Source organism: Mycteria americana, chromosome 11 (genome assembly GCF_035582795.1).
Source record: "Mycteria americana isolate JAX WOST 10 ecotype Jacksonville Zoo and Gardens chromosome 11, USCA_MyAme_1.0, whole genome shotgun sequence".
Taxonomy (NCBI): Eukaryota; Metazoa; Chordata; class Aves; order Ciconiiformes; family Ciconiidae; genus Mycteria; species Mycteria americana.
Genome location: NC_134375.1, coordinates 12,339,666 through 12,367,160, shown reverse-complemented (window position 1 = coordinate 12,367,160; position 27,495 = coordinate 12,339,666). Strand labels below are relative to the sequence as shown.

General features: G+C 37.9%; 1 protein-coding gene across 2 annotated transcripts; it reads right to left on the bottom strand.

The window, feature by feature from the left end:
• Positions 1-26,038, bottom strand: CRBN (cereblon). 2 transcript variants are annotated; one of them, XM_075513935.1, is made up of 11 exons: positions 25,814-26,038; positions 22,141-22,250; positions 21,773-21,975; positions 20,746-20,895; positions 16,814-16,976; positions 12,665-12,727; positions 11,864-11,948; positions 10,080-10,195; positions 6,929-6,993; positions 5,251-5,382; positions 1-3,678 (listed from the first exon to the last, which is right to left on the bottom strand). In XM_075513935.1, the coding sequence occupies exons 1-11, from the start codon at positions 25,878-25,880 to the stop codon at positions 3,495-3,497; spliced, it is 1,338 nt and encodes a 445-aa protein (XP_075370050.1). In that variant the 5' UTR covers positions 25,881-26,038; the 3' UTR covers positions 1-3,494. The 2 variants fall into 2 exon arrangements, with proteins under 2 accessions (XP_075370050.1, XP_075370049.1); XM_075513934.1 differs by having other exon boundaries at positions 11-3,678; positions 22,141-22,253; positions 25,814-26,035.
• Between the last annotated feature and the right edge of the window lie 1,457 nt (positions 26,039-27,495).

Sequence of the window (27,495 nt, the reverse complement as noted above, 5' to 3'; positions counted from 1 at the left end):
TGAAGCTAACCGGTTTAAAACACAATGTAAACCCAAACACTTTCTTTCTTCCCATCCCAACCATCAGCAAAGAAAGATCAGTTTTGAAACAAATTGAATTTTATTCTTTGCAAATGTTTGCAAGCAACAAGATTTTTCTGAAAAGTTGTCTCAAAAGGCAGACAGAGGAAGAATTAAAGCGGAGAACGTGCTACCCTTTCCGCAGCTTTTACAAAGCAATTAAATAAAGGTGAAAAAACAATGAGAGGAACAAAATGAATTGCAGCACATACAAAAATAGCATTATTAAAAAACAAACGGTAGAGTATTTGAACATGTTTTAGACCAAGTGTGCAAGTGTCCTATGTGATTCTACCTATTCATCAAAACTAAACTAAAATACATGGAAACTTGCAATATTACAGGCTCTGATTGTATGATGTCTTTATGCTATTGCAACGACAGCTTGAAAACGAGCGGTTCTACGCTGCATGTGCTCCAATGCAGCCCAGCCCTGCTGCTGCACAGGGCAGTCCCTCTTCTGTCCCTACAAGACGCCTGTTCCTCCCTCCTCCCTCGGTCAGACCTGACACGCATGTGGCTGCGCAGCCGGGACACCAGCCCTGCCGCTGCCTAATTCCTAGATCTCACTAAGAAGGACAGAGATTACGGTGGGAGAGAAGAGAAAAACGATCCCTGTTGGGCAGCAGCCAGCAAGTCAATCAGATTAATTAACACATGAAGCTACGTGCCAACCAATGAATGCACTAAATATAGGAAATTATCGTAAAATGTGATTTCCTTTGTATTTAGCTCTCAAAAGCATATGATGTCCATATTTGTCAGTGATAATTTTCCACAATCCCAATCTAGTAGTTTTCTCTCCAAAACGGAGAAAAGAAGCATAGAAAATATTAACCAATGTATAGAACCATCCACGACTCCACACCCACCCTGTCAGTCACATGCTGTACATTTTGAGCATTCTTACACGTGTAGCACTACAACGGCCAGCTTCACCACGGCAGGATTCATCTTCCTTGCGGCAACCTGAATCGCACTTGTTTTCAACCTGGAAAATGTCATGGACTTTGAAATGGCAAACGTTACACAGAAAGTTAGGCAGATAGAACAGCATCATCAACAATAAAATTAAGTTAGTGTTAAATTTACTCCTGACTTATCTCACTTGATTATATTAGTTTACATTTCACTATATATACACAATACCAAAAATATGCCTATTTTGTATTCAAACATTGCCAACATAATGCCATTTTCAGTTGAGGCAATCCAAAAGACTTGGCCAAAAACCCAAAGACCTTATGAAGTTCAGTGATAGCTGAGAAAATCATTCTGAAAACCTCACTCGCCATACCCTCAGTGAATACTTGAATTGAACGGCAGCAGAAGGTACTCTAAAGCACCCTCAAACTTCTTGCCAGCAACAAGCCCTACTGAGGGTAATGGGAACAACAGATACTAGGTATCTTTGAGAGAAAAAATAAACCAAGCCTACAGCTAAGCCATGTGTGTGTCTGTGTGCATGCACGTGCATGTTGCGTGTACGTCTGTGTGGGTGCATGTGCATGGCATGAGGGGAAAGCGAAGTATGATTTCAGTGGTTATCCAAGTACAGAGGTTTCACAGTCCCACTCTCACACTAGTGCTTATCATTTCAGCCTTTTGAAAGCTTATTATAGAAACATAATCAAAATACAGAATGTTTTCTTGAAGAAAATGAGCCATCATTCACCCTCTATTTGTTCAGAATTATATTCAAAGAAGTATTGCTTTTCACAGTTCACTGGCACGTCAGAGCACTGCACACAAAATTAAATACGGTATTAAAGATGTCTATGGAGAGAACAATAGTTATCACAGAAGCACAGAGGTAGAAGGCTTCAAATAACTAAACCTGAGTTACACAATCATTAGTTTCTACATACCTAGCATAATAAACTATCCTAACAGCCTTTCAGCATCTAGCATCTTTTCACATCTGGGTATCTTTTCAGCTGCACTGTAAGAGGTGCCACACTATCATTTAAATCAGCTACTTGTCTTGTAGAGAGGTCTGACTTAGTCTTTCGCTAAAGTAATCTGTCCCTGCTATGTATGTTTGATGTAGGGGTGTGATGTGAGAATGAGCAAGTAGTGGCTGATGTCTTAAATCTTAAGGAGTTTCATGTTATATTTAACAATGCAAGTTCTCAAAGATTTACTGTGAAGAAATAAAGAGTGAATGATAAAGCTTCAAAAGAAAAAAAAAAAAGGCATGTATGCACACATACTGAAGAAATCTTCAGTTTCCATCATCAAAGTGCATTCTGAGGGAAAAAAACCCCAATAAATCAATGGCAAAAGCTGCTCCATTTTGGCACCCAATTTCTGTAGCATAGACAGCACTTAAGAACGGGGGGGGGGGGAGGGAGGACACTGCCTTTTATTTGTTTTATTTAGAAACTTTTGATCTTTGTAAGGTAAGGGTGATAATGTGAAATTTTACTTTATGATATGAAAGTGTAAAAGAAAAAAAAATTAAAGATGGTGCCTCCCCCTTGTCAAAATAAACACTACTAAAAAAATCTCCATAGTTATGTATTTTAGACAGTACTTCACAGAACCCTGGACACGTATGCTGGTAAACTAATCTTCACAGAAAAAATTTTGAAAAGTAAATATAAGCACATTTGACAGTAAATGACAATGTATTTCATGGATATTTTGTATAAATAGTTTAAAATTTAAGACTTCTAAAGTCAAAGATCCTAAATATATCAGACAACTTATAAGGACCGAATACTTCACATGGGTTCCTCTCAAAGGGCATCTTGTAATGCAGCTGTTCTAGCTGCAGGCAGCAGGAAGCTCTTGCTTCTGCCAGTTACAGCACTGCCACTGACATTACCAACACAGTATCAGTCAGAAGAGATACTTCAGTCTTGTACTCTCTTTGATGGTTGTTCAGCAAATATCTGAGAAACAGCACGAGCATAAAATTTGAAGTATTCCACATAGTTAGAAACAGGGATTCTCAGCAAAAACAATTGAAGTATATTATGGAAAATACTCTGCAGCAAGTAACTGCTATCTACCATCATACATATATTGCATAAATTACATGGTTTATTTGTAATTTTATTTTCCTCCCACCTTCTTTCACTGCAAACTGATAGCAGTAAACATTTTCTGAAATTATACAAGGAAGTAGAAAGTTCAGTCTCAAGTCAGTCCAGATGGATCAGATCAATTTCTTAGTGTCTCATGCCACCTCCTCTCCCCAGCTGTCATTTTAAAGATTCAACCTTCAGTTCTCACTGTGGTCTGAAACAACAGTAATGTGGATACACACCAAACGCAAATGAGTGAGCCTGCTTGTTTGGTTGTTTTTTTGTGAGTGGGTGTGGGTTCTTGGTTTTTTTTTAAGTTTAAGTAAGCATCAGAAGCAGAACTGAGCAGATGCATTTAAGAGACAGACTACTGCCTGTTCATCTCCAAAGCAGGTTACTAGATTACAGGCAGAGTAACGGTGATCTATCGTGGCCTGAGTCTTCCTCTGTTTCTGGAATCCGAGGCAGGAGAGCAGACCGTGTCAATCCCCAGAATTTCTGAGGCGACATATCCTTTTTGGTAGCTGTGAACTTCCATCCCATATGGTTCGCACAGATTCTGCACTGGGCGATAGTCCAGGCATACCTACCAAAAACAAAACAAAAAGTTGATGCTAACATGTAAGGAAAAGACGTCTTAAAAATACTGGAACGCAGCTCACTTAGCATGTAAGAAGGGAATACCAGTCTCAAGCTAGATTTTCAAAGAATCTTTGGGAATTAAGGTGCTCAGCTCCCACCTAAAAACCCCGCAGATCTTAAAAAAAAATTTAAAAAATCATCATTCAAGTAGAGAAAGCAACTAAAGCATTTTACTAGCACAACATTTCAACAGTATGATGAAATACTGTGTGCCTTAAAGAAGAGTCAGAAAATGGTTCTCGGAGAGCAAGTTACTTAATGGAAATAAAAGTGATTTTTGCACTGCTCCTAGATTAGCAGGGAATTGTACTTTCCAGAGCAACAGAGCTTTACTTTAACAGCTTTAAAATGCAGAATGAGTATTTCAGAACCCTCAGAGGAGGAGAGCTGAGAAAACACATACGGGTAAGAAAAATTAACTCTAGATATTATAAGCCACAAGTTTTCTTCAGGGAGTCTTAAAGAGTGCATTTTTTATGACAGGTATGCCACACACCTTCCAAGTCATTACTCAGTGCTATGTGACAATCCAGAAAAACCCCACAATCACAAGAAAAATGGAAGAGTAAATGTGTACATACATTAGTCAAGAACCTTGGACTGGCTGCAGATACAGCAACATATTATTTTATGCTGCTTCAGAAGAGGACATGGTAGCCAAAAGGACAGAAGAATGACTTCTAACACTCTGGCACAGAAAGGACCACTCAGAAAAGTGGTCTGGTAAAAATGTACTTAAAAAGAATATTTTTGTGAAGCTATAAAGAATATTTTTGTGAGACTAAAATTCAAATATAGTTTGACATTTGAGCTATTTTCAGGAGTTAAATATTCAAAGTTTTGAATGAGCACCTGAAGCATCCTTGTCTAGCCAAAAACCATTAAATTTAAGCTACCAGAGAGGGGTGACATTTTGATGCAAGACCCTTCATTATTAGGCAGAGTTTTAGATCTTGACAGTTAATTATGCTACTGTTACAGAGATTATTATCTAGTAATAATTAAATAAATAAATAAACCCCCCAAAGGTAATCAGATTAATACAAAGTTAGCGGTTTTTAAATTAATGTAACATTTATTCAGTTTTTAGATCTAAAAGCAGTATCTCAGTAGTATAACTGCATTTATATATTATGCTTTGCATTTGCACTTTATTTACTTTATGGTCAAAGAAACCTGCGTGGAAACAGTAATTCTCATTTTAGTTGTAGCTTATACAAAACTATACACAAAGAAACTCCCAGACAATCCTGTTTATTGCTCTCAGACGCTAGACTATGTTTTAAAATCTTAAGATATCCATATACTTAAAAAATTCCAGAGACATTCTGAAAATATTCTATTTTCCATTTTATTCTGTATTTTGAAAAAGTCTGAATTTACTTTCCTATTTTGCATATGAGCAAAATGATGGCATATGTTTCAAGAATTACATATTTACTATTCCACTGTCACAGGAATACATTTATAATCAAATTTCTCTCATTTACTAATAAAATTTCTTTCAACTTATTACCCAGGAAACCAGCTGTGCTCCGTTGATGGTCGTCCACTGAGATTCAAGTTGCAGGCTTTATATACAGTAAGGGTTTCATGGATATACCCATGAGGATTCACATATGCTGCCATGGGTCCACATAAGGATAAACTACAACAGACAATTAACAATTTTGTCAGAGTTCAAGGAAGAAACAAAAACCAAAGGCGGTCAAATGTAAACAGGAAAAACTGCCAACCATGCTTAAAACTATTTTCCATAGCAAAAGAACCACTTTAGGCTGTAGGAAAAATGTCCCTCTAATTATATTATTAAAAATTGAAAGAAAAGAGATACTAATGTAAAATATCATTGCACAAATTTTCTTAGCATTGCAGAAATTTAAGTGTCCAGTGTTATAAATCTGATGCATTCATCATGCATAAATTATTCCTGTTACCTACTTATTAAGTCCCTACTTCAGAAAAGGTATTTAAAAAGATACTATCGCAAGTAAGGATTAAAACATTCTTGTGTTCAGATGAACCTCACCTAGCTGTTTGTTAAAGGGGACAAGTTACTTAGAAGATAGCTGACAGGATGCTATGGAAACTACCTCATTTAAGGCAGTTATTAATCTTTCCCTCAAAAACCTACAGCTCAGTATAAAAAAAAGTATGATAGACTCATAATTTATTTTACTTGCTGCTTTTTAATAGCAACTTCCAATAAAACCAAGTAACATGTATATTGCCACTCTTAAATCTAACTTTAAAAGTAAGCAAAAACGTTCAGTCATTATACTAACTTCTCAACATTCTTCTGTTAATTTACATCATATCGACACAGCAGGAATCGTGGTTTCTGGAAACCATCATTTGATTAGAAGATAAGAAATGGCTTATAATTACCATGTCAGCTTCTTATCACACTGATAAAGGAAAACTGTGGGGAGTCTTGCTTTGTTAACCAAAATGTCTTTTAACCTTCACATTATCATGTGATGGACAGATATTAGTTATTCAAGATTAAAATAGTGACAAGACTGCCAGAAGCAGCTATGATTTGGAAAGGGTATAGTCTTACCATTGTTGAACATGGAAAATATTGTATACGTCAATATCCCATACGTTAATGGGAATACACTGTCTAGTGAAGTTATTAGGATTAAAGCCTACATTCTTAAAACAAAAAAGGTATCACAATGCTTAATGACATAAATAGGCAATTTTCTTACATGACAACATCTGGGGAGCCTATCTATACCAGTCTAATAGTGCATTTTAATCTGCCATTGAAGCTTGTTAACATATAGAAGTCGGAATGAAGTGCTGAGACAGAATTTTTTGTCCTTTTATTTCTGAATAAAGTTCATGAGATCCCAAGTTTTATATGTAACAAATTTGTATTTCAAAACTTATGGCAGAGTGCATAATGCTTCAGTGGCAAGGTGCTGGAGTAGGTATAACAAAGCCTTTCACACTAACTTCCGTTACAATATATACATGGTGATGTTCGGATTTCCTAACTTTTTATTAAAAAAAAGCTCAAATAACCTGTTTTGCTTTATAAAGAAAATTCCCTATAAATATTTACTTAAATTTTATTACAGTTGTGGAAAACACAATAGTTACAAGACATAACCTAGCTTAATCTGTTTTGCTGTGCCAGTGTTTCTGATCAAGAACCTCCTGAAGATTAAGAGCAATAAACCCACCTGAATATTTCATTCTTGGTAGTTATTTCGGTGTCTTGGCATTGCTTACAACAAAGAGATGTACACTTGAAAAGAAAAACAAAGAGGGTAATTTCATTCATTTCCAGACGCTTGTCAGCACAGTGGCAAATAATAAAAATGTCTCTTCCCTTCCCTCAGAATAGACTTTGTACCAATTCTTTCGCTTATCTGGGCAGCAGTCACTTATATTTTCTCTTTCTAGCAAAGGATAAAAAAGTTTTCTATTATTTATGGTAAACTTTAATTGTTATCTAAAAGACAAAACATATTTTACATACCTTTTTTCCACAAAAAAAAAAAATCCACACACAGAAGAGAATCTGACTACACAAAGATAATAAATGAGACAACCTTCTAAGGTCTTTAAAAGCTAATTTAGAAGAAGTCCATTGCTCTTCTAAGATGTAACACAAAAAAAGTAGATAAGTACAAATGCAACCATTAAGTTTTTCTAAAATTTGAGAATACTGTAGATCAGTGGTTTTAATTTCCTCAAGAAAAATATGTAAGATGTATTGATCTTTCTCTTAAAAGATTATAACAGATTAATCTATCTTCTACAATTTCTAGAAAGTAGAATGAAACAATTCATCACTGACATTGCTCAGAAAGTAAGCATTTAAATCAGCTTAGTAGAACACTACTATTAATTTCAGGAGGTGCATTACTTCTACCTCTTTTTAAGGGTAATGCATGTGAAATTACCCCAAAAACGATCCACTATATTTTGGAACAAAACACTGTGCCTAGCATCTTCACTTGGACAAGTCCCTGCGTGAGTGTATTTCCTTTTAAAACTTTGAGTAAATCATAGCTCGTGCTTCTGAGTCTCCCTGAGCTCCAACTCCTGCACTCCACTCATATAATACTACACAGGCTTACATCAGTCTTTACTCTCTCCTTTCCTCTACTCAGATGCTCTGGGCTTGTTGCTGCATTTCAGCTTCCTCCAGCTCCTTTCTTGCAGGTGACTCTGGTGCTGTCCCACACTTTCAACATGCTGTCTACTCATCCAGGAGACTGAGGAAGGAAAATTGCTCTCCTATACAGATACTATTTATCATACACCAGTTCTCTTCACTTCCCTTCTTAAAGCTCACTTGGCCTTTCTCTTCTACCAGGGACCTTTAATGCCTACTATCACTCACTCTTAAATCACCCTTACTCACAGATTATAATCTAATGCTCATATATCCCTCTCAGAATCCAATTTAGACAGCTACTTAATTCCATCCCTCCACTTCCAAACCTATCTAATTACTACAGTTTGCACTCTCAAGCGGAATTTACAGAAGTGTTATACCTGTGAGTGATGTACATTAGTTTAAAAATAAGCACAGAAACAGTTAACTTTCTTTAATAACAGGAAAAGCTATTAAAAGTACAATACAATTCACTGGTATCAAAGACAAAAGAAAATGAATCAGGTCTTACAATCAGTTATATTGATGTAAATTACGTTCTGAACAATGAAACGTGTTAAGTCCATCCTTCTCAAGTAAACCAAAATATATGCTATGTTGCCAGAGCACCCCTTCTCATTAAAGAACCCTGGCTTAAAAAGAGTGGATTTGATCAAAATAAGTGTTGCTAAAAAAATGTAAAAAAACGTAATGCACTTACCATTCCCACACTAATATAGAACAGTCACACACATTTACAGAATAAAATGTCACACGTTGATGAAGAAAACACCTTTTTGGTGTAGGCTAAAAATCAACTTTACCTTATATTTTATGAGGGTAACTTAAGTCCGCTTGTCTCTTTGGGATTTATAGAAAATACACAATGTACTGAACATGAACAGTTCTTAGTAGTACCTGAATATCCAAGTATTTTCAGAGTTTCTGACTCAGGAAAGACAAATGAATTTTAATCTGATTACAAAGTCTCATGCAAAAACTTTTCCAAATTCTGAGACAAAAATGGACGAGATGTTTTCTGTCTCCTTTTCTCTGTATATTCCCTTTTCGCTTTTTGGTGCATGAACTTTGGGAAGAGGAACGGTATTAAAATGATACTCTGGTTCTCTCTTGCCCAGAAACAGGCAGTACTTTTTAGGCAAACAGGCAAAATTTCCACTGCAGCAGCAGACAAACACAATAGTGACTGGGGTTATGTTATACTAATGTTTGAGAAAGTACTTTGGTATCCCCCGCAAGCTTACAACCAGCAAGGTGAGGGTCAATCAGGATGTATATAGCTATTCTTTGTGATATGAATCTATTAACAAAACATTAATTTGTCTCTCCATTCAATAATTGAATCGCAAATATTCCAGCTACCACTATCAAACACAAACAAGTTTACAGTTAAAACCTGTATTTATACCAATGGCTCTTTTCAGTGTTTTCTCTTTGGAAAGAGAATAGCAATCTGAACTCCTGTTGGAGATGATGTTGCAAATACTGTTCCTAAACAGTCAGATTCAACATGAGGTTGACTGATACTTAGTTGCATTATCAGTTGTAATATTACTTATAGTAGATATTATTATTAAGAAAGTATATATTATTATAAAGAAATGTACTATGTAAAAATAAAACTTTAATGTCCTACATTTAGAGCATTACATGGCCATGGCAATGGAAAGAAGGGGAGGGAAGACAAGTTTTTGAACATTTTAAAAAGGTATTGCCTAACAAGTCAATACATGTCTTTTGCAAAAATCCTTTCAGTTCAATACTTAGATTTATACTCAACAGCTCAATACTACAAAGATTTATCTTTTGTTACAAAATCCACAAGTTTTCATGGCACAAAGCTACTTGATTGCAATGTATTATACTGTTAATATGGGGTTATTATGTTCCCAAGACAGTTATGAGCAACACTGGCCTTCTAGCACCATCTCTTGGCTAAAAAAGTGCTGTGAGGGGTTGACATACAATTTCTAACAAAAACAAGTATTATATGTTTCTTGCTTGCTGCCAAACAAAGTCTAGTACTGAGAGAGAGCGTTTTCCTTCTTGAGCAAACTTTTAAAGGGGAAGGAAGAAATAAAAGAACACCCAAATTCCCTCTCTAGAAGTATTATTTGGAAATTTCATATGCTTTTGTTATAGATTGTAACAGTTACTCCTATTTTTTGTGAGAACAATTTAATGACAAGTAAAGAAAAAATACTCACTTTGTTCATAATATCTAATTCACACCGGAGTCGCTGTACAGCACTACCTATTTTAAGCAACTGTATACGTAATGCATCATCAATTGGCAGGCAAGCAGCGACTCTGTAAGAAAAATCTAGAAATGAGAAAGTACGAGGCCTGTTAGAATTTTAGAGAGAAATAAAACATACTACTTCTACTCAGTTACAGATAGAGTGCTAAAACTTAGGTTTATAATAGACTTTTAGAGGTCATCTTGGTACGTCCTTCTGCCCTAAGGCTGGATCATGTACACATAAAACCTCTTCTAAGCTACTCATCTAATCGACACTTAAAGATCACCAGTGATGGAGACTGAACAATGCTAGTAAGGTAATGTATTCTAAAACCACAACAGACCCCTGGAGAACATCGTCTGATACAGACCTCCACTACGACAGTGAATTACTGAGTTTTCCAACCACCAGTGGTTATCTTTATGCTTGCACTTCCTCTTTTTTTTTTTTTTTTTTTCTCCAAAAAGACAGACATGCTTTTATGAGAGAAGGAAAAATTAAAGAAAAAACCCCCCAACCATACACCTCCTTCATAAATTACAACCAAGTTATATTACTCACATTACTACTAACAAAGTATTCTTCACTGTTATATTGTGAGAAGAAAAAAGAGATACTCTGTATTCACTCCTTTCTTGAGGTTTTGGAGGATTTTTTCACATTTGAATGCAGACCAAAATTAGATCCAAAAATATTCAGTTAAGAAGACAGACTTTTTTTTTTTTAAAAAGTTTTAATATGATAGTAAATTCTCAGGCAGCAACTTCAATCAGGTATTAAAAGGCACAAACACAAAAGGTAGCAGACTTGACTTTAATAGTAGTAGTAATTCTTAATTTAGCTAACAAAAACCTTGCTAAGCTTGAAATCACCCCATCCCTCACAGCCTGTAAAAGAATTCAAAAGCTGAAAATTTAAGTCAGCAAAATATCAGTGTGCTGTGAATCATGAGAAAAGTGCCAAAAAAACCCTGGATTTTTTTGTTTGTTTTCAGATTGTTTCATATGCTTTCCATATATGGTCCTCTAAGCAGCACTCTGGGCAAAGCAGATAGGAAGTACTTTCAACTACTACTTTAGGCAAATCAGAAATGAGAGTTCAATGTATATCAAAACTATTGAGCCCCGACCTGTGCTTAACTGACTTTAATTGAAGGCTGTAGTTTGATTCCCCCCTTATTAGGCATTTGAGAGTCTACACAGGAAAGAATGTTTTTCCTCTTAGAAGGGCTTCAACTGAAATTTCCATCTCATTAGATCCTAGACCTGTAGAGAGAAGAGACTTGTTCACTGGGGCAAAATCCCAACGCCAGCTAAGGCATTAAATTTGATACCAACTTTTTTGCAATTAGGCACTGGTGCTATTTTCACTCACATCTGATAAGAGGTAATAAGAAGTAAGAACAAAGAGATTATATATACTAACACTTAGACTTACATAAAGACAATTTAAAAAATCTAGTGTGCTTTTGGCTCTGGTTTTCTTACAAAACACTTAGATCACAATCCTCCTGCCATGGAGCACAATGGAGTTATATTTCTTTTACTGAACATGCTTCCACATGGCTGAAGGATGTTTATGTATTTAAAAGCTCTATCAACCTTTTGTCAAAGTCAATCCTCAAAATTTATTGGAAACTGGAAGTGAGGGATGGACTACCAATAAAAGGTAATTAGCTAAGTTCTGTTTTCTCAGGAAACTTAAAAAAAAAATTTAAAATTGAGTTCATAGGCTAAACATCATCATACCTATTGGGTTTGTTGGAAGAGATTCATCTTTAAGATTTTCATCCCATTCATGTAGCTGCCTCTTCACTCTTTCCATCAAGGTTTCCTTTTGTTAGAAGAAAAGCCTAATTTAAATACATAGGTATTTCTGTTTTCTTAGGAAAAAAAAAAGGAAGCAAAATGTAGAGTAAGCTATTTTCCCCTAAGCGAACATTAGCTTTTAAGCCTTACAATAATTACAGAGTCATTTTCTATCTACATATTTTAAACTAAGAACAAAATAGGATGGGAAACGGGCCAAAATGAACCAATGGCCTATAGTGGTTATAACTCTCATTTGAGATAAGGAGACAACTGTTAAAATTCTAGAACTGTACAAACAAGATAAGGGCTAGCCTCCTCCCTGCTTCTGCCTCTTACACTGATTACTTTATGTACTAATATACATACGTATATAAAGAAATGTGTACCTTTTAAAGGGTAAACCAACTCCAACAGCAAAGACAGACCTAAGACTATCCAGCACCCTGGTGGTTAGGACATTCACCCAGAGCATGTGGGACAGAGGATCGAGTTTTGCTCTGAGACAACACAGCAGAAACCTGAACCTCTGTTATCCACCCCAGACACATGCATGAGAGAACAACTATACAGAGGGTGAAGCCATTCCTGCCCTTTTCACAGTAAACTGAAAACTATACACTTCTTTAAAATATAACTTATGAGCTAAAAAAATTAAAGCTTTTACATTATCCAATAATTAGATATTAAAACATACAAAACTAATTGTAGATCATTTGGTAATACACAGGATGAACTTACAGCATCATAGAGAGAGTAGAGCCAGGGAGGCCAAGATGTCAAACTTGCGCAGTGGAACTTCCTCTAAAGCCAAAACCACAAATATTTATTCTTCAACATTAGCAGATTTTAGGGACAGTTCTTGTTCAAACAAATAAAACAGAGAAGAGATACCTGACTATTTAAAGATACAACAAATTATCACCATCAGGACCAGTGCTTCAACATGAAGCTTCCAAACCACTTCTCAAACACATTGAGAGCTAAGTCTTCTGTACAAGACAGACAATATACAGATTTTCTCAGAAAACCTGTCTCAGCATTAAAAGTATTTCTAATGTTTAGTAATAAGAAATTATTCCTTTCAAAAGAGCATTTATCTGAAATCTAGACAGATCAAAAAATTTAAGTACTATTAGGCAGTGCACCTGTTCTTTAGTATCCATCAACTGTTGCTACTTCAGCAACCACAGCAAGGCACAATGTAAGGTGATTAAACTATTCATATTAATTTAGTCAAATGCATAAATAAAATGAAAGAAGGAGATTAATGGGCCATATCAGGTATTCTAAGCTAACATGTATAAATTCAAAGGATATATGATGATACCTTTAAACTGGAAAACCAATCTGTTAAAAACATAACCAAAAATATCAACACACAAGTCAGGAGTTCCAGAGGATGCTTTCTCACAGCAGAACAGTTACTGATTAAGAAAACCTGGGTAGTCTTGATGTTTAATCCTATATTGCTAGCCACTCACACTCTGCTATCTATTTTTAATGGAAATCATATTTTCAGAAATCAATGCTTGTGCCAGCCTACTGAAAATCTATGAAACAGCTATATTATAACTTCCCAAAGACAGTGAACAAAATATTGTACTACATCTGTCTAACAACACCCCCTGAAGAAAAACTCAGACCCAAATAGAGCACTGAGTAAGAAACAAATGTGGAGGAGGAAAACAAAAACAACAGGGGGGAAAAAAAAAAACCCTGAAGGTCTCATAACTATTTTTTATTGCAGGGTATTCTTTCAAAATAAAAGTTTTACTAACAGGAGTAGCCCATGCTACTGTACCATACTTCACTGTGAACATGACTAACGTGTTCGCTTGAATTGTGTATGAAAACATCTGTACAACAATACAGAGCAGATATGGAGGAACACAATACAAGTGGCCACCGATACCACCTCTAAAAAAATCTTCAGCCTGTGTATAGCCTGTGTGTATCCTGCAGACAAGAAAACCTAAATTATAACTGAATTCCTTAATCACCAAATTTCCAGCAGTGTAAGGTTATTTACTTAGTTAACCAATTCTCTACAGTAACTTCAGAACACCTAAATTTATAGATTTAGGTTAATAAAACTCTAAAAAGCAGTACACTACATAACCAAGTTGCTTTCCATAAGAGGATCTCAAATTGTTCTATAAATACTTACAAATTAAATTTTCATTTTCCCTTTGAGGGCAACTACCCTTATTTTACAAATGAGAAAAAAAAAAAAGATAAAAAAAAAAAATCAGGCAATAGAGACTAAGATCCACAGCAAATAAATGGTACTTTGAGGAAAAAATTCAGGAACACCAAAACTCAAGTTATTGTTTTAATTAGCAAGTATATTTTCTGTAACAGCTGACATGGGGTCAGCTCTTGTATGGAGCAAAAACCATTCTCAAAATGGAACTTCCATTTTCTAATATTTCTCATTATATTAGTAAACATACAGAGGTACAGCCTGTCATATTGGAAACAGTCACAGTTCTACTGACATCAATACAGCGACGGAGGTTAATAGGACAATGCCCCTACTCTGGATCTGTATCTCAATCCACAAAACATGCACTGCATTTCAGCTATCATCAGACAGACTCAGTCTTAGAAAGGGATTTCTGCCCCCACCCCTGCTAAGCTTGGGGTTTCTGGGCTTGTTAACTCATAGATGAACTTGTTCAAGAACTCTGAGAATCAATACCTTTTTGTTATTAATGACTTTTTTTCTACAGATTTCAAAACCATTGAATAAAAAAGCCCAAATCCAAACCTTAACTGCATCTGACAATGGGAGAATTACTAGTGTTCTATATTAATTTCTGGAGGTAGTTCCAAAGATCTCTACAGATACGGAAGACTTCAAGGTATCCTTCCTCTTATATGCCACTGACTGAAACAGTGGGTTAAATAAATAACAAATAAGCCACAGTTTTAGTTTTTTCAAAAGTGTCAGGTTGCCCTGTTTCACCACATCCTCTCCTACTGACCTCAGTGCTAACTCTTGTCTCATTAACCTTACCATGCACATTTGTCCACTGTTAATGATAGTTAGTCTTTGAAAAGCTTGCACTGTGCCTGAGAACAAGCTAGGTTTACACTTGAAAGGCTTTTGCTGGTATAACTATGCTAGTACGATATGCTAGCATGGTGCTTATTATGGGAAACATAATTTATTCCAGCAAAATTATCCTTTTGACAGTACGTTTTATTTCAGACTCCTAAAGGAAAATGCTGTATACTGGTAAAAGTGCACATTCACTTGTATAAATGCATCTTTTAGCACCTTTTAAACAGCACAGCTGTCTCTAGCACAAATCACACCTTATTATTCTCCTGAGCAATGCAAAAGTTTGTAGCTTAGGCCTGGCATCAGCCACTTAGGACTCTTGAAAATTCTGCCCTACAATCTCAGCGTGAATTCCCTTCTGATTCCAAGTACTGTCACAGCTGCAGTGCTGCAAAAATACTGTAAACAAGCAAAGACAGAATTTGTGCCAGTGAAGCAAAATTAGGTTCTAGGAAAGTAGAACCTAATTCCTTGATGACAATACCAACATCTCGATAATAATTATTTCTCCTCTACTTCTAAAGAAGTGTAAAGTCTGCACACTTATTAAAAAAGCTCTAGGAAATAAAATTGATAAGACCATGCAACTGCTAATTCACCCACTTTGGGTGTAAAAGCACTGTCTTCTGCTAATAACTACTATGTCAACATATGCAGAGTGCATGGAAAAAAATCAGAGATTTCTAAAACCCTTTCCTATCTTGTCACTTTTAGTACCATAATAAAATTTAAGAAAGTTTCTAAATTCAGCTAAAAAAAAAAAAAAAAAAGGAGAAAAAAAGGGGTTTACATATTAACTATCCCAGAAGGTAAATCTGTTGACCAAATACTAATAAATCAAAAAACAGACTTAGAAATACATGTGCAATTGGCCAGAATAAGTGGATTGTATAGAAATATTGTGATCTGACAAAGATAATGACTAAGCGCAAAAGTCAGCAAGAACTTTAGATACGTGTTATATAAAAATTTACAAGATGAAAGTGCAACATAAAGCATGCTCAAAACTATAAAGTACGGCCTAGTTTTCAGCCAACAATCATCTGTGTGGGAATACTTGACTGAGATAAAAAAACCTGAGTCTGTCATTCTAATGCAGATCCACATATTCTGTAAACAAGTAACTGCAGGTACAGAAGTTAATCCTTTAACTGATGCAGGTTTTAAAGCAAAATTAGCAAATGGAATTGTGATTCCAAACTAAGACATTACAGGTCTGCGGTTTCATCACTGAAATTTGGGAGTCACCTCTAAACCATCTCTGCTCTTTAAAGACCTCTTCTACCTGAATCAGTCACAGAGAAACAGTTACAAAAGCATCCTTATTTCCAAAACCAAACCATTATGACAAGTACAAAGCAAGAGCACTGGCACTGTCAACACTGATTGCCAATATTTTTATTGTTAAAGCAGTGTCAGTAAAAATCAATATGCTTCTTTGACATTCCTACAAATAAAATCCTATAAACTTATTGGTTTTTCCACCAACACTTCATCATCTACAAACTTTACCAACCAGCACTCTCTCCGAGGTGTTTTGATTATAAAAAAAATAGTAATTGTAATATTACATGAAATATCATGTAATAATACTAACCTAATAATACTGTAATTAAAACTAAAGAGAACTCATAATGCAAAATGCGTATTTCCCTATTGTTGTGTAAACAATCACACAATACGCGACAAAAGCAGGAGGTCGGCATCTAGCATTCCAGTTGTGCATCCTCCTCTAAAGATGAACAGGTGGAAATTCATACTGATTTTCAAAAATACCATCAAAAATTTAAAGAAAAACACCACAACAACTAGCTTCTAACCTTTTGATATTTCTGCCACCATTGATGTATAGCTCGGTCCTGCCACGCTGTAGGTTTCGAAGAAGGAAATATATGGCATCGGCTGAGAGACTGCAGCTGTACTGCTGACATTGTTGAAGGCAGCACTCGCTCAGGAAGGATTTGTACTTTAGCCTGCTGGATTCTGATGAAAGAAAGCAAAAGATGAGATATACACACGAATACAAGAGTTTAAAAAAAATGGATTTTACTGCTTATAAAAACATAGGCTTGTGTAATAGATCTAATCATTACATAGTACTATAAAATTTAAGCAGCAATCCATTTAATCATATTTTTAAAGTTGTATTAATGTAAATCAAATTACCTTAGGGAGCATAGAGCGTACCTGTAGCAAACCAAACACATACTATTCTAGAACAGATTATCTCATGCCCTTGGCTAAATTATTAAAGCCGCTGTGCTGATTGGACTTTGATCTACCTAAATTGAAGACAGAAGCAATCTCTATTTTTCCTTTTCATTTAAAAACCAGAATTAGCTGTTTTCCAAGTATTTTTTACACTGGTATACAGAACTCTACAAAGATCACTGCTTTAACTTTTTCAGCAAAAGTTTCTTTGCTGGTTTTTCTTCCCCCCTCTCACAGTTAGCTTCCTTTTCTATGGGATACAATAGGCTGTCTTTGTTTTTTAGAGCACTAGATATCTGTTGAGATTGTGGTGGACAGAATTAAAGCCAGATTGGCAGTGGCAACACAGCAGAATATTCTACCAACTCAGCACTGTATTTTTAGATTTTTGTCTCCTCAAGTTACTTTTGGTATAAACTAATAGTCAGCTATTACATATCAAACCCTCAGAAAGGATGTTTAGCTGAAATGCAGTTTGCTATCTTCAAACCACAAAAGCTTATGTGCTTAGCTAGAGTTCAAAATCAGCAGAAATAGGATATAGACTCTGATCATCTTTTAATATCCTAGCATCAACCAGGTCACCTATTCTGCAAAGAGTTCAGCAACAGTTATGTGGCTACTAAGAATACGGGCCAGCAGAAAGGACTTCACATTTTAACAGTATTATGCATCAGAAATCCTGAAATATTAAGATGCATGTCATTACAAATTTCCAGTTGTACTTACAGGGACAACATTGTAGAAGAAAACATTCATTTTTCCAATAATCAGAGACCTCTGAAGCGTTCCATCTCTCAATATTCACTACAGATATCCGTGTGTCAAGACACTTAAAATTCTTGCCAGCAACAGATACTAAGCTAGTACATACTAACCCAGCTATCCTTGTCGCTCAGACAGCACCCTGCCTATTAACCTCACACCAGCAGCCCTCATAGCTGGCTCATTAGGGGTCCAATCACCAGAACTAGATTCCCTAATAGCACCAGTATCAAGTTAGAGCCTTAGGAACTTCACTGTACAAAACTGCAAATGTAAATGTACATGTAAGGTTTAAAAGACCTAACAGATTACTCTTGCAAATGACAGAATTAATGAGAATTAATTAGCCCAACCACTGGATCAAAAAGGTCTGTTTTTTTGTTTTCCCCAAAGCAAAATTTTCAGCATTTCTTACTGCTGATGGTTTGGAAGAGGTTCACAAATGGCTAAGTACACTGAAATACTGGCTGTATTACTGAGAGTTGAAGCATTCATCCATGAGCCTGGAAAAGTTTCTGTTGAGACAACTGACATATTCAGGTAAATCATCAGTCATTCTGATGACATTAAGGTAAACACTGATTCCAATCTTGCTTCCGTGTGCATAATACACAGACCCTTGTTTGTTTATGTAGTGCTCTGGGTCATTTTGCCTGTTGTTACTCGTGTAGGTTTACTCTGAAGAAGTGCTGGGACGTGTTTCTATGTTCTGAAAAGTGCCAGACCACTGAGACTGAGCAATGATTCTAGCTTAATTCAAACATTTTGAATCCTATATGCATCCTTACAGAATTCCCAAGCATATGACTATTTGAAAGCAGAGTAACTCTATATAGTTTAAGTCATTCCAACAAATCTAGAGCTTGCCATGATGAGAAGATTAATCTTGCTTCCCTTACTTCACACATTTAAAAACTCATACCTAAGAAACTTATGAACGTGCTGTGTAAACATGATCTTTGCTAGTCAGTAGATAGAAACCCATCATAATAAAATGTTTTAACAGTACAACAGAATCACTGTACATCTTAACTGTTTCTGGATACTGAATTCTCAGTAACAATGCCATTGCTAATGTAGCTGTCCAAGTACTGCCATCTTGTGTTCAAGCAATGATTTTCCCAAGCTGTAAAACTTGGAATATGTTATCTGTGACCAAATGTTAGATAGTGACAAATAGCAAGTAGCACACAGTCTTCATTTCTTCAGCTGCAGGTTGTAAAAGCATAAGAAAATGCTGAGCTCAGACTGTTCTTAGGTGTCTTTCTAAAGCAATAGCAGAATACAGATGATTAGATTTAGATTTACAGATTTGGAGTAAGACATTATACGCTTTGCAGAAAAGACTACAAAAACCTCTAGCAATTGTGCTAAGAATTGTCACATGCTTGCAGAATCAAGGTCTGGAGCCTGTATCTCTGGACAGTGACATTAACAGAGGCTCATGATGCAATGCATGATGTCAAGAAGAACTTGAAAATGACAGAAGACACAGTATACTCTTAACTAAATGTTAAGGGTCTCAGCCACTTTTATATAAATGGACAAAGGTATTAATTACATGATACGATACAACTGTCAGGAGCCTCTAAATATCACAGGTATCACACTGGAATATAGAAAAGAACAGGACTAGAATATAGAAGAGAAGAGAAGAGAACACTCCTGTCAAAGCTGATTTGAGTGTGTTTGACAAGCACGTGAATTGTCAACCAATAACAGGAGAAGTAGCACTTTTCTATCAGTGAATTATCAGTGAACAGTCAGAAAGGAAAAGGTAAGACTTGCTGAAGGTAAGGATGTACTAAACTGTGCCAACGGTTAAAATAAACAAGATTTAGTATTTGAGAAACTGAAAATGATGGGCTGCTCGTAGTTAGCAAAAATCAAGAACCTATTTTCATATTCAAATATTTATCCAGAAATCTCAGTGTGCTTTTATGTTTTACAAGGGGAAAAAATGAACAAGCGAAGCGACTTATTTCTCCCTTATTACCAGACTCCAGTCCTCCCCTTTCATGGGCAGCTTCTCATGAAAACCACCACCCCTCTGGGCACAGTTATTGTCTTCTCCATATCTGAATCATGCAGCTGAATCCTTCTGCATGCTGTTGAGGGTCAGTAGTTAAAGATCACTCAAAGTACAAAAAAGGACAAGCATATTGTTATTAGCTGTAGTGTCAGACCCTTGCCTGCAGCAGTTCAGAGCTGCAATTGCACATAAAGTTATGAAGTGGAACACATCCAATGCAGACCATCTCTAGAAAGATCTCCTCCTTTCAGAAAATGAAAGTTACAATTTTTCAAAGGAATGGAATCTGGTCACTATCAGGGAGGCTTTCCACAAGACAACAGAAGGCACACACTTGATATTGTACGCTCTCATTTCACATCTGGTTTGAAACAGGGATGTGAGATTTTGAAATAAAGCTTTAGAACTTACAATGCAGACAAATCAACATCTTTTTCCTGACTTAATTTTCAGAAACAAAGTCATTCTGACAGATGTTTTCTCACACATATCAAATCAAACTACAGGTAGATATTATTTAGAGAATTTTATAGCAAAGTTATTAACAATTAAAACATGAGTCTTAGAACGGGAAATGTCAGAAGTCCTTAAAACCCAGAGAAGCTACTGATTAAGCATTCAATTAATATCTATACTAATCAGTCAACTGTGTGACTGAAAGGGCAGATGCACCTGCAGTAAAATGTAAATGTTTTGGTGAAACAAGATTTGCAGTATGTAGAATTAAATACGTAATTTTCTTACCCATCTGACTGGGTTCTTATTTCAAGCACCTTGAACCTCTGTCTTCCTATTGCTTTCACTTTGACCGTTTCAATTCCATACTCCTGCTCTTCTCTGTAGGCATATATTTCTGCTGTTGTTCCAAAATGTGCTTCCCTTTCACGTACATTACTAAAAGTAACAGAATTAAAAAGGTTACCTACCCTCCAAACAGCATCGTTCATTCAGATTTCACAAGTTAGTCTACCTGCACTGACTGTACATGATTAGTCTTATCAAAAAAGTAAATTTGGTTAAAATACCTTCAACTGACTGCAATAATTATTTTTCCATTTTAACAGCAACTTCTAATGTTTTGTTTGGCTGGGGGTTTTTGACAGTTGACTTAGTTTTATTTTAGGGTCTAGAGGTGAAATTCTGTGAACACAGGGATCACCAATGTATCTGCATTTCAAATGCAGATACTGAAAGTACCAAAATTCTTTAGATTGACTTTCTAAAAGTAACTGTTCCCACCTACATAATTAAACCATAGTAAATTGGGGGAAGAGGGAGCAGCATTCCCAACTTCTTTTGGCGCTTTTACGTTTTCCGCTTTTCTCTCACCTCCTGTCTCTCAACTCTATGGTGAAACTTTTGTCTGTGCTTGTTAATTTATACACAAAACAAGCAAATACACCTTTACAACAATACAGTTCTCAAAACAAGAATCTGATTTTTACATTTCAGACCAAGGCTTATTCTTTAAGCAAAATGGAGCAGTGCATTCCAACAGTTACTGAAATCAAGAGGATGCTCAAACAAGGAAAGCACATCAACGCTTACTGTTTCTCTATACAAACGTGATACTGTCATGCAGCTACCCAATATGACACGAAAACCTTTTCATTACATATTGGAAGACAATTTTTGTCAAACAATTTCAAACCACAGCTTATGTTATTCACCACAGAACTGATGCAACCATCTGCTTTTGATTTAGTATCCAAAGAAATTGTGCTAAAAATACATGCTGCATACCACCAGTAAAGCCACTCGTGTATTTTACCTGTATGCAAGAACAGCAAACGTTCTGTCTTTCTGAATTAAATTCCGCACCATGCTAACCTCTTGAGGGTGAAAAAGCTGAAGAGGTAACGTCTGTCCAGGAATCAGCATCACCATCACGTGGGGCAACACGGGAATCACCTGACAGCTGTCATCATCATGCACTGTTCTTCCATGAAACTCTTCCATATCAGAACCTAAATACTGAAAACAATAAGTAAGGAAATGACAGTGGTATAAGAGGTTTCAGTGATTTACAAGCATAAAATGAAATTAGGTCTTTGGTTTAAGGATATTACAATAGAATTACACAAAAACAATCAAAACCTTTTCAAGATGTATTTAACGGATGATATATAAAGAACATACCACATGTGATGTTGGCAAACTGGTATCAAAATTAATGATGTTTGGCTTTTCAGCATCTTTACTACCTTGATCTTCAACTTCCATTTCATTATCATCCTCTTCCTCGCTCTCTGCTAATAAGGACATACAGAATATTGTGTAGAAATAAATCAGCAAAGACTAAGATACTGAGAAAAATTAAGAGAATCACAGAAATGCATTCAATATTCCCAGGCTACAGCCTTTCATGAGGAAGCAACTTTCATATTTATAAACTTGTGAAAAATAATTTTCTTGCTGTTACAGCAAAATCACCATTCTATAGAAAGGGTCAAAAGCTGGTAATTTGTTTTTGAAAGGCTAAAGAACAACTTTTCTTGGAAGAAATAATAAAATTCTGTCAGCTCAGATTTTCACTACAGTAGTATTTCCTTATCTCAATTCTAAACATCTTCTGCCTGCACACCAGGATGCCAAGTAACTTAATTTCTTGTAGGATGCTCAATACAGCATTTGAAGTAGTACAAACCTGAACAATATAACCGCACACATAAAGCAAGTGAGTTAAAAGTAACCTGAAGCTCTATATTCATGCAAAGACTCTTGCTGGTATTTTAGACAATTTCACTGCTGACAGCCTCCCCTGTGTGTATACCAAACACACACACACACAAACCCCTGCACACACACAAACCCAGCAAAGACAACTATAAAGGAAGCAAATAACATGATCCTGCAAAGGATTTCAGGTTCAAAATAGTATTTAAAAATTACTACTTTCTTCCTGTTTCTCAGTTCCAGATGTCAATTCTAAACTTAATTTAACTGTCTTCTTGCCTGAAAGTATCAGTATATTTTATTTGGGAAACACATTTATCTGTATAAAATCTGTATAAATATTTAGAAGTAAATTAAAAAACATACTGAAGATAACAAAAAATATACCTATCTCTAAAATGCTGGTTTCACTGACTATTCTGTGCATCACCATACAATGTATGCCTGCAAATACTCATCCAAAACAAATGCAATGTAATTATCACACATTTGTAACTGTATTACTTGATCCTATTTCTTTTAACACAAACAGTATTTATACACCATGCTATATCTAAAATAGATGCTATCATAAATTTTGCAAACCAATCTGCAGGATTCTTACACCAATAGCTGTTGGGTAATGGATAATCCCAATGGTGCTGAAAAACATCATTTAGATCTTGAAAGCTATTACATTACAAGATAGACTTTTGTAAAGATATTTTTCTGCTTATCTAGTTGCCTGCCTTTGCAATTAGTATCTTCTTAAGAAATAATCCAGTTGAAAATTTAAAAGGTGGCGTCATTATCTTATCTGAAAGGTATTGTAGGCAAATCTTACAAAAGAAAGATGCTCCAGAAGCAAGGAGTCCTCCTTCAGAAATGGGAGCACTACCACCCTCTTTCACTGAGATCTTACTGTTTCTCAGAGTGGGAGGACAAGAGAACAATGAAGACATTATAAGCTCGTTTTGGAGAACCTTTTCTTTCCCTCTTCGGCCTTCAGACACATTTGTTAAATGTAGTCTTTACAAAATGTTTAGTCAATGGTGTTCTTTCTGCTTCACCTTTTTTTTTTTTTTAAATATTGCATAGTTTACAGAACCTTCTCTATAGGAGGCACAGCATGGCACGCTGATGTTATGGCTCCATCCTATATTTTATTTATCTCAACAAGAAATGATCCAGCACAACAAGAAAAGAGGTTACAGACTCTCTTTGGTGATTTACCTACTTACAGAACTTAATAAGACATCCACTTCCTAATTACTGTAAAAATATTCCATTTCTTTATGAAATTTCTCTTCCATTATACTCATTTAGGAATCCTAACCATGAATGATTCCAAAATGGCCAGCATTTTGCTTAGCTTGATGGAGGGAAAGAGTAGAGTTTTTTTGCTTGGTTCTGGGGCAGCAGTGCAGGGTGGGGGAGGGAAGCTGACTTCATCAAAAATTATATTCTGGTTTGCATGCACTCTCATCAAGTTGCACCAATCATTAGCAGTTTTAATAGCCTTTTATAGAGAGGCTGTTTCACTTGTTTTTCTGAACACAAAAGGAATTAACAGCAGTTGATCAGAAACAACTATGCCCTGCAAACTTTTGCTCGTTCTTGCCAAAAACGCACACTAGCTGCTGTGTGGTGGCAGAGAGGAACGATGACTCATTTTACTGCAGCAGCACCATGTGAATGTCTAAAAAGCACCACCGTCTTCACCCTCCTCCTTGATCACACTACAGGAACAGGAGACGGAAGGCAAAAGGAACTGCATCTTTTACATCCTTAACTATACATATTTCTGTTGATTTTTTTTTATTTCAAGATTAGCAAGATCTCCAATACACAGAAACAAGGGAAAAGCAAGTGCCAAAGGCACCCTGCGTGACAAGGCTCACATTTCCTTCGTGGCAGGTTAGGCATTCCCAGATGCTCATCCTGGCCCGCTAACACTACCAAATCTACTCTCAACACCGCCGTGCAGAAATGAGGAAATACAAACCTCATTTGAAAAAACAGGAACAGGGTAGGAAATATTAAGGTTACATTTCCTAAAATATTCAGGAAATATTTTCATATTATTTTAAATATACGGGCATAAAATGCTCATAGAATTTCCTGCTATAGGAAATTACATTGGTTACTGGCAGGACTTACTGCTACATTCTCCTCTGCATTTTTATTCTGAAATAATGTTTTTTCCCGTTTAGCACGAGCTGCTTCCAAAACCATATGATCTCCTGTCAGTTTGGAGGCACTAAGTGCTAAATCAGAAAAACGCATGTTATTATGCAATAGGTATCTCCATGAGAAATCATGCTGGTGTACGTGGATGGACAAGCCAGGCTGTTCTACAAACTCCAGCATAAATACTGCAGAAGCCTGGACAGCGTGTGGAATCCACCACCGCCCTCCAGTCCTGTGCACACCACCTCTTGCTTCCCTGCTTATTAATGGCATTAGACAGCATTTAATTTGAGCAGAGACTTTCTAAAACAACAGATGTTTTCCCTCACACTTTGTTTGGTTTTACAGAGGTCCAAATTTAGAGAGAAGAGCGTCTGCATTTGCCCACTTTGGTGGAAACTTCACAGCATGTTTCACCCGATCAGTTGCCTAATGCCTAAACACCCGCTGACTGAGTATCTCTTCTTCCACCGCAGAATTACGGGTTCAGTCAATCCGGGCTGTAAGCGACCAACGTGCCAACACCAGAGCTAGCTGCCGTAGGAAGGCTGCAGCTCCAACGTTTGCACTGCACCGCCTACCACCCACCTAAAGGCTACTCCAGGAACACCGCCCGGGCTCCCCAGAGGTCCCCTTCTGCCCACACAGCCCCGCAGCCTCCTCCTTGGCCCCACTCCGCCTTCCCTCACCCTCTCCCCAGGCCCGCGGAAGGCAGTCCCCGCTCCCCACATCGCCTCCCGCCCCATGCGCCCTCCTAAGCAACCCCCCTCCGGCCCCGCAGCTCTCCCTGCCGCCCCTTCCCCCCGATCCCGCCCACGCACCGGGATTCGGCCTCCTCCGCGCCCGCGGAGCCCCGGCCCGGCGCCTCACGCCCACCCCAGCCTAGCCTAGCCTAGCCTAGCCTAGCGCCTCCTCCCCGGCTCGGCCCGGAGCCCCGCCGGCTCCCCCCGCCGGCCGCGGCCATTACCGGGCACCAGCTGTAGGTGGTTCCCCATGTTGTTATGGGGCTCGCCACCTCCTTCCTCGGCGGCCATCGCTGTTTACCCGGAGAGGAGCCTGGGAAGGCCCCGGCGCGGGGGGAGGAGGCGGGAGGAGGAGCCCGAGTCGCCGCCGCCGGAGCAGCCCAGGAGCCGCGGGCCCGGCCGGCGGCCTCTAGCGGCGTCTCTCGGGGAGCACAGGGGCTGCCGGCGGGTCGGGGCCTGTTCGCCGCCTCTCGGGACTTCGTCCCGCTCCCAGCGGGTTTATTTTATACTGCAGGCCGTGAGAAAGGCTTCGCGGGGCGCCGGCGGGAGGGACGGGCGGGGATGCACGGGGCTGCCCCCAGCGCCGCGCTGAGGCGAGGGCGACCGCTGCGGGCGGCGGCCCCGTGTGCCCCAGGGAGGCACAGGCCTTCCGGCGCCGCCTGGAGGTCCCCGGGGCGCGGGGGGTGGCAGGGGACAGCGGGGACGAGGCCGTGCGTGTCCCCCGGGCCCCCCGGCGCCGCCTTTCCTCAGAGGACCCGGCCATGGCTGACCCCGGCAGACCCTCTCAGGGCGGCACCAGCTGCTTCTCTAAAGCGCTTCAGGCCTGAGCCCCATCTTTGGGATCTGGGAGAGGGGATGAATGTGAATAAAAGCCATGGTGGATCACCTTTTGGGTAAATAGCTTGAAACAGAAACTGTAAACATGACTATTAGTTATGTGCAATCCCGGCAGAGATTCCCGAGGGAGACCAGATCTCGCTGATGCGGAAATGTGAGCTGGAGAGGAGCCAGGGGAGCTGTGCTTGGCGCAGGAAGGTTGAAATGACCTGCATTGTTCGTGGGACAGACCTCGGTACCTGCGCACAACTGACACTGCTGGGCCTCACTGATCTGCTTCCTGCAGCTGAAGATTCAGCCCGTCCCACCAGCCCATCACCTCCCCTCTGCCATGAAACCACAGCTCCCCTCCTCTGGCACGCCGCTGTATGAATACTTAGAACAGGCTTCGAATATAACCTTCTCAAAAGCAGTACTGCTGCCAGACTTGTGCCTCAGAAAAACGTCTGGGTGGTCGGCAGAGTATTTGAGGTGCATCCATGGCTTAATGTCTTCTGTAGTGCCAAACCTCAGGTGTGCTGTACTTACTGAGGCACTTACTGTGCCTCACTGGTGCACAAGTAGTGGTTTCCTCTCTTTGAGAACTGAGGTTTTAGTAAAAATAATTTTTTACTTACAAAAAAAAGAAAAAGATTAAGACTGTGTTTTGTAGTGCTGCTAAAAGAAAGTGGTTGGGGCTTGTCAGCTAAAACGGCAAAGTCTTGTCCTGACGTGAAGTTGGAGTGATCACCAGAAATGGTTCACGGGATGCAAACCTGGTTGATATGCCCCAAAAAAGTCAGTTTGGTAGGGCTGCCTCTGCACTGCCCAACTTTTACACAAATGATCTGTATCATAATTTGTTATCATTACCTTCCCCTTTAAAAAAACCCAAACAAACCAACCTGTCAGATCATGACTCTGGGATTTCTCCCTTTGTATTAAAATGCTTACTTCTTATTGCTGTTGGCATTCATTGGAGACAACTGTTACAAATCACTAAATCCCATACAGTGCTCCAAGCATTTCACAGTTCCTCAGTATCTCAGCTCTGCTTGTCTCCCAAATAAGGCCTTTTTCACAGGGCAAA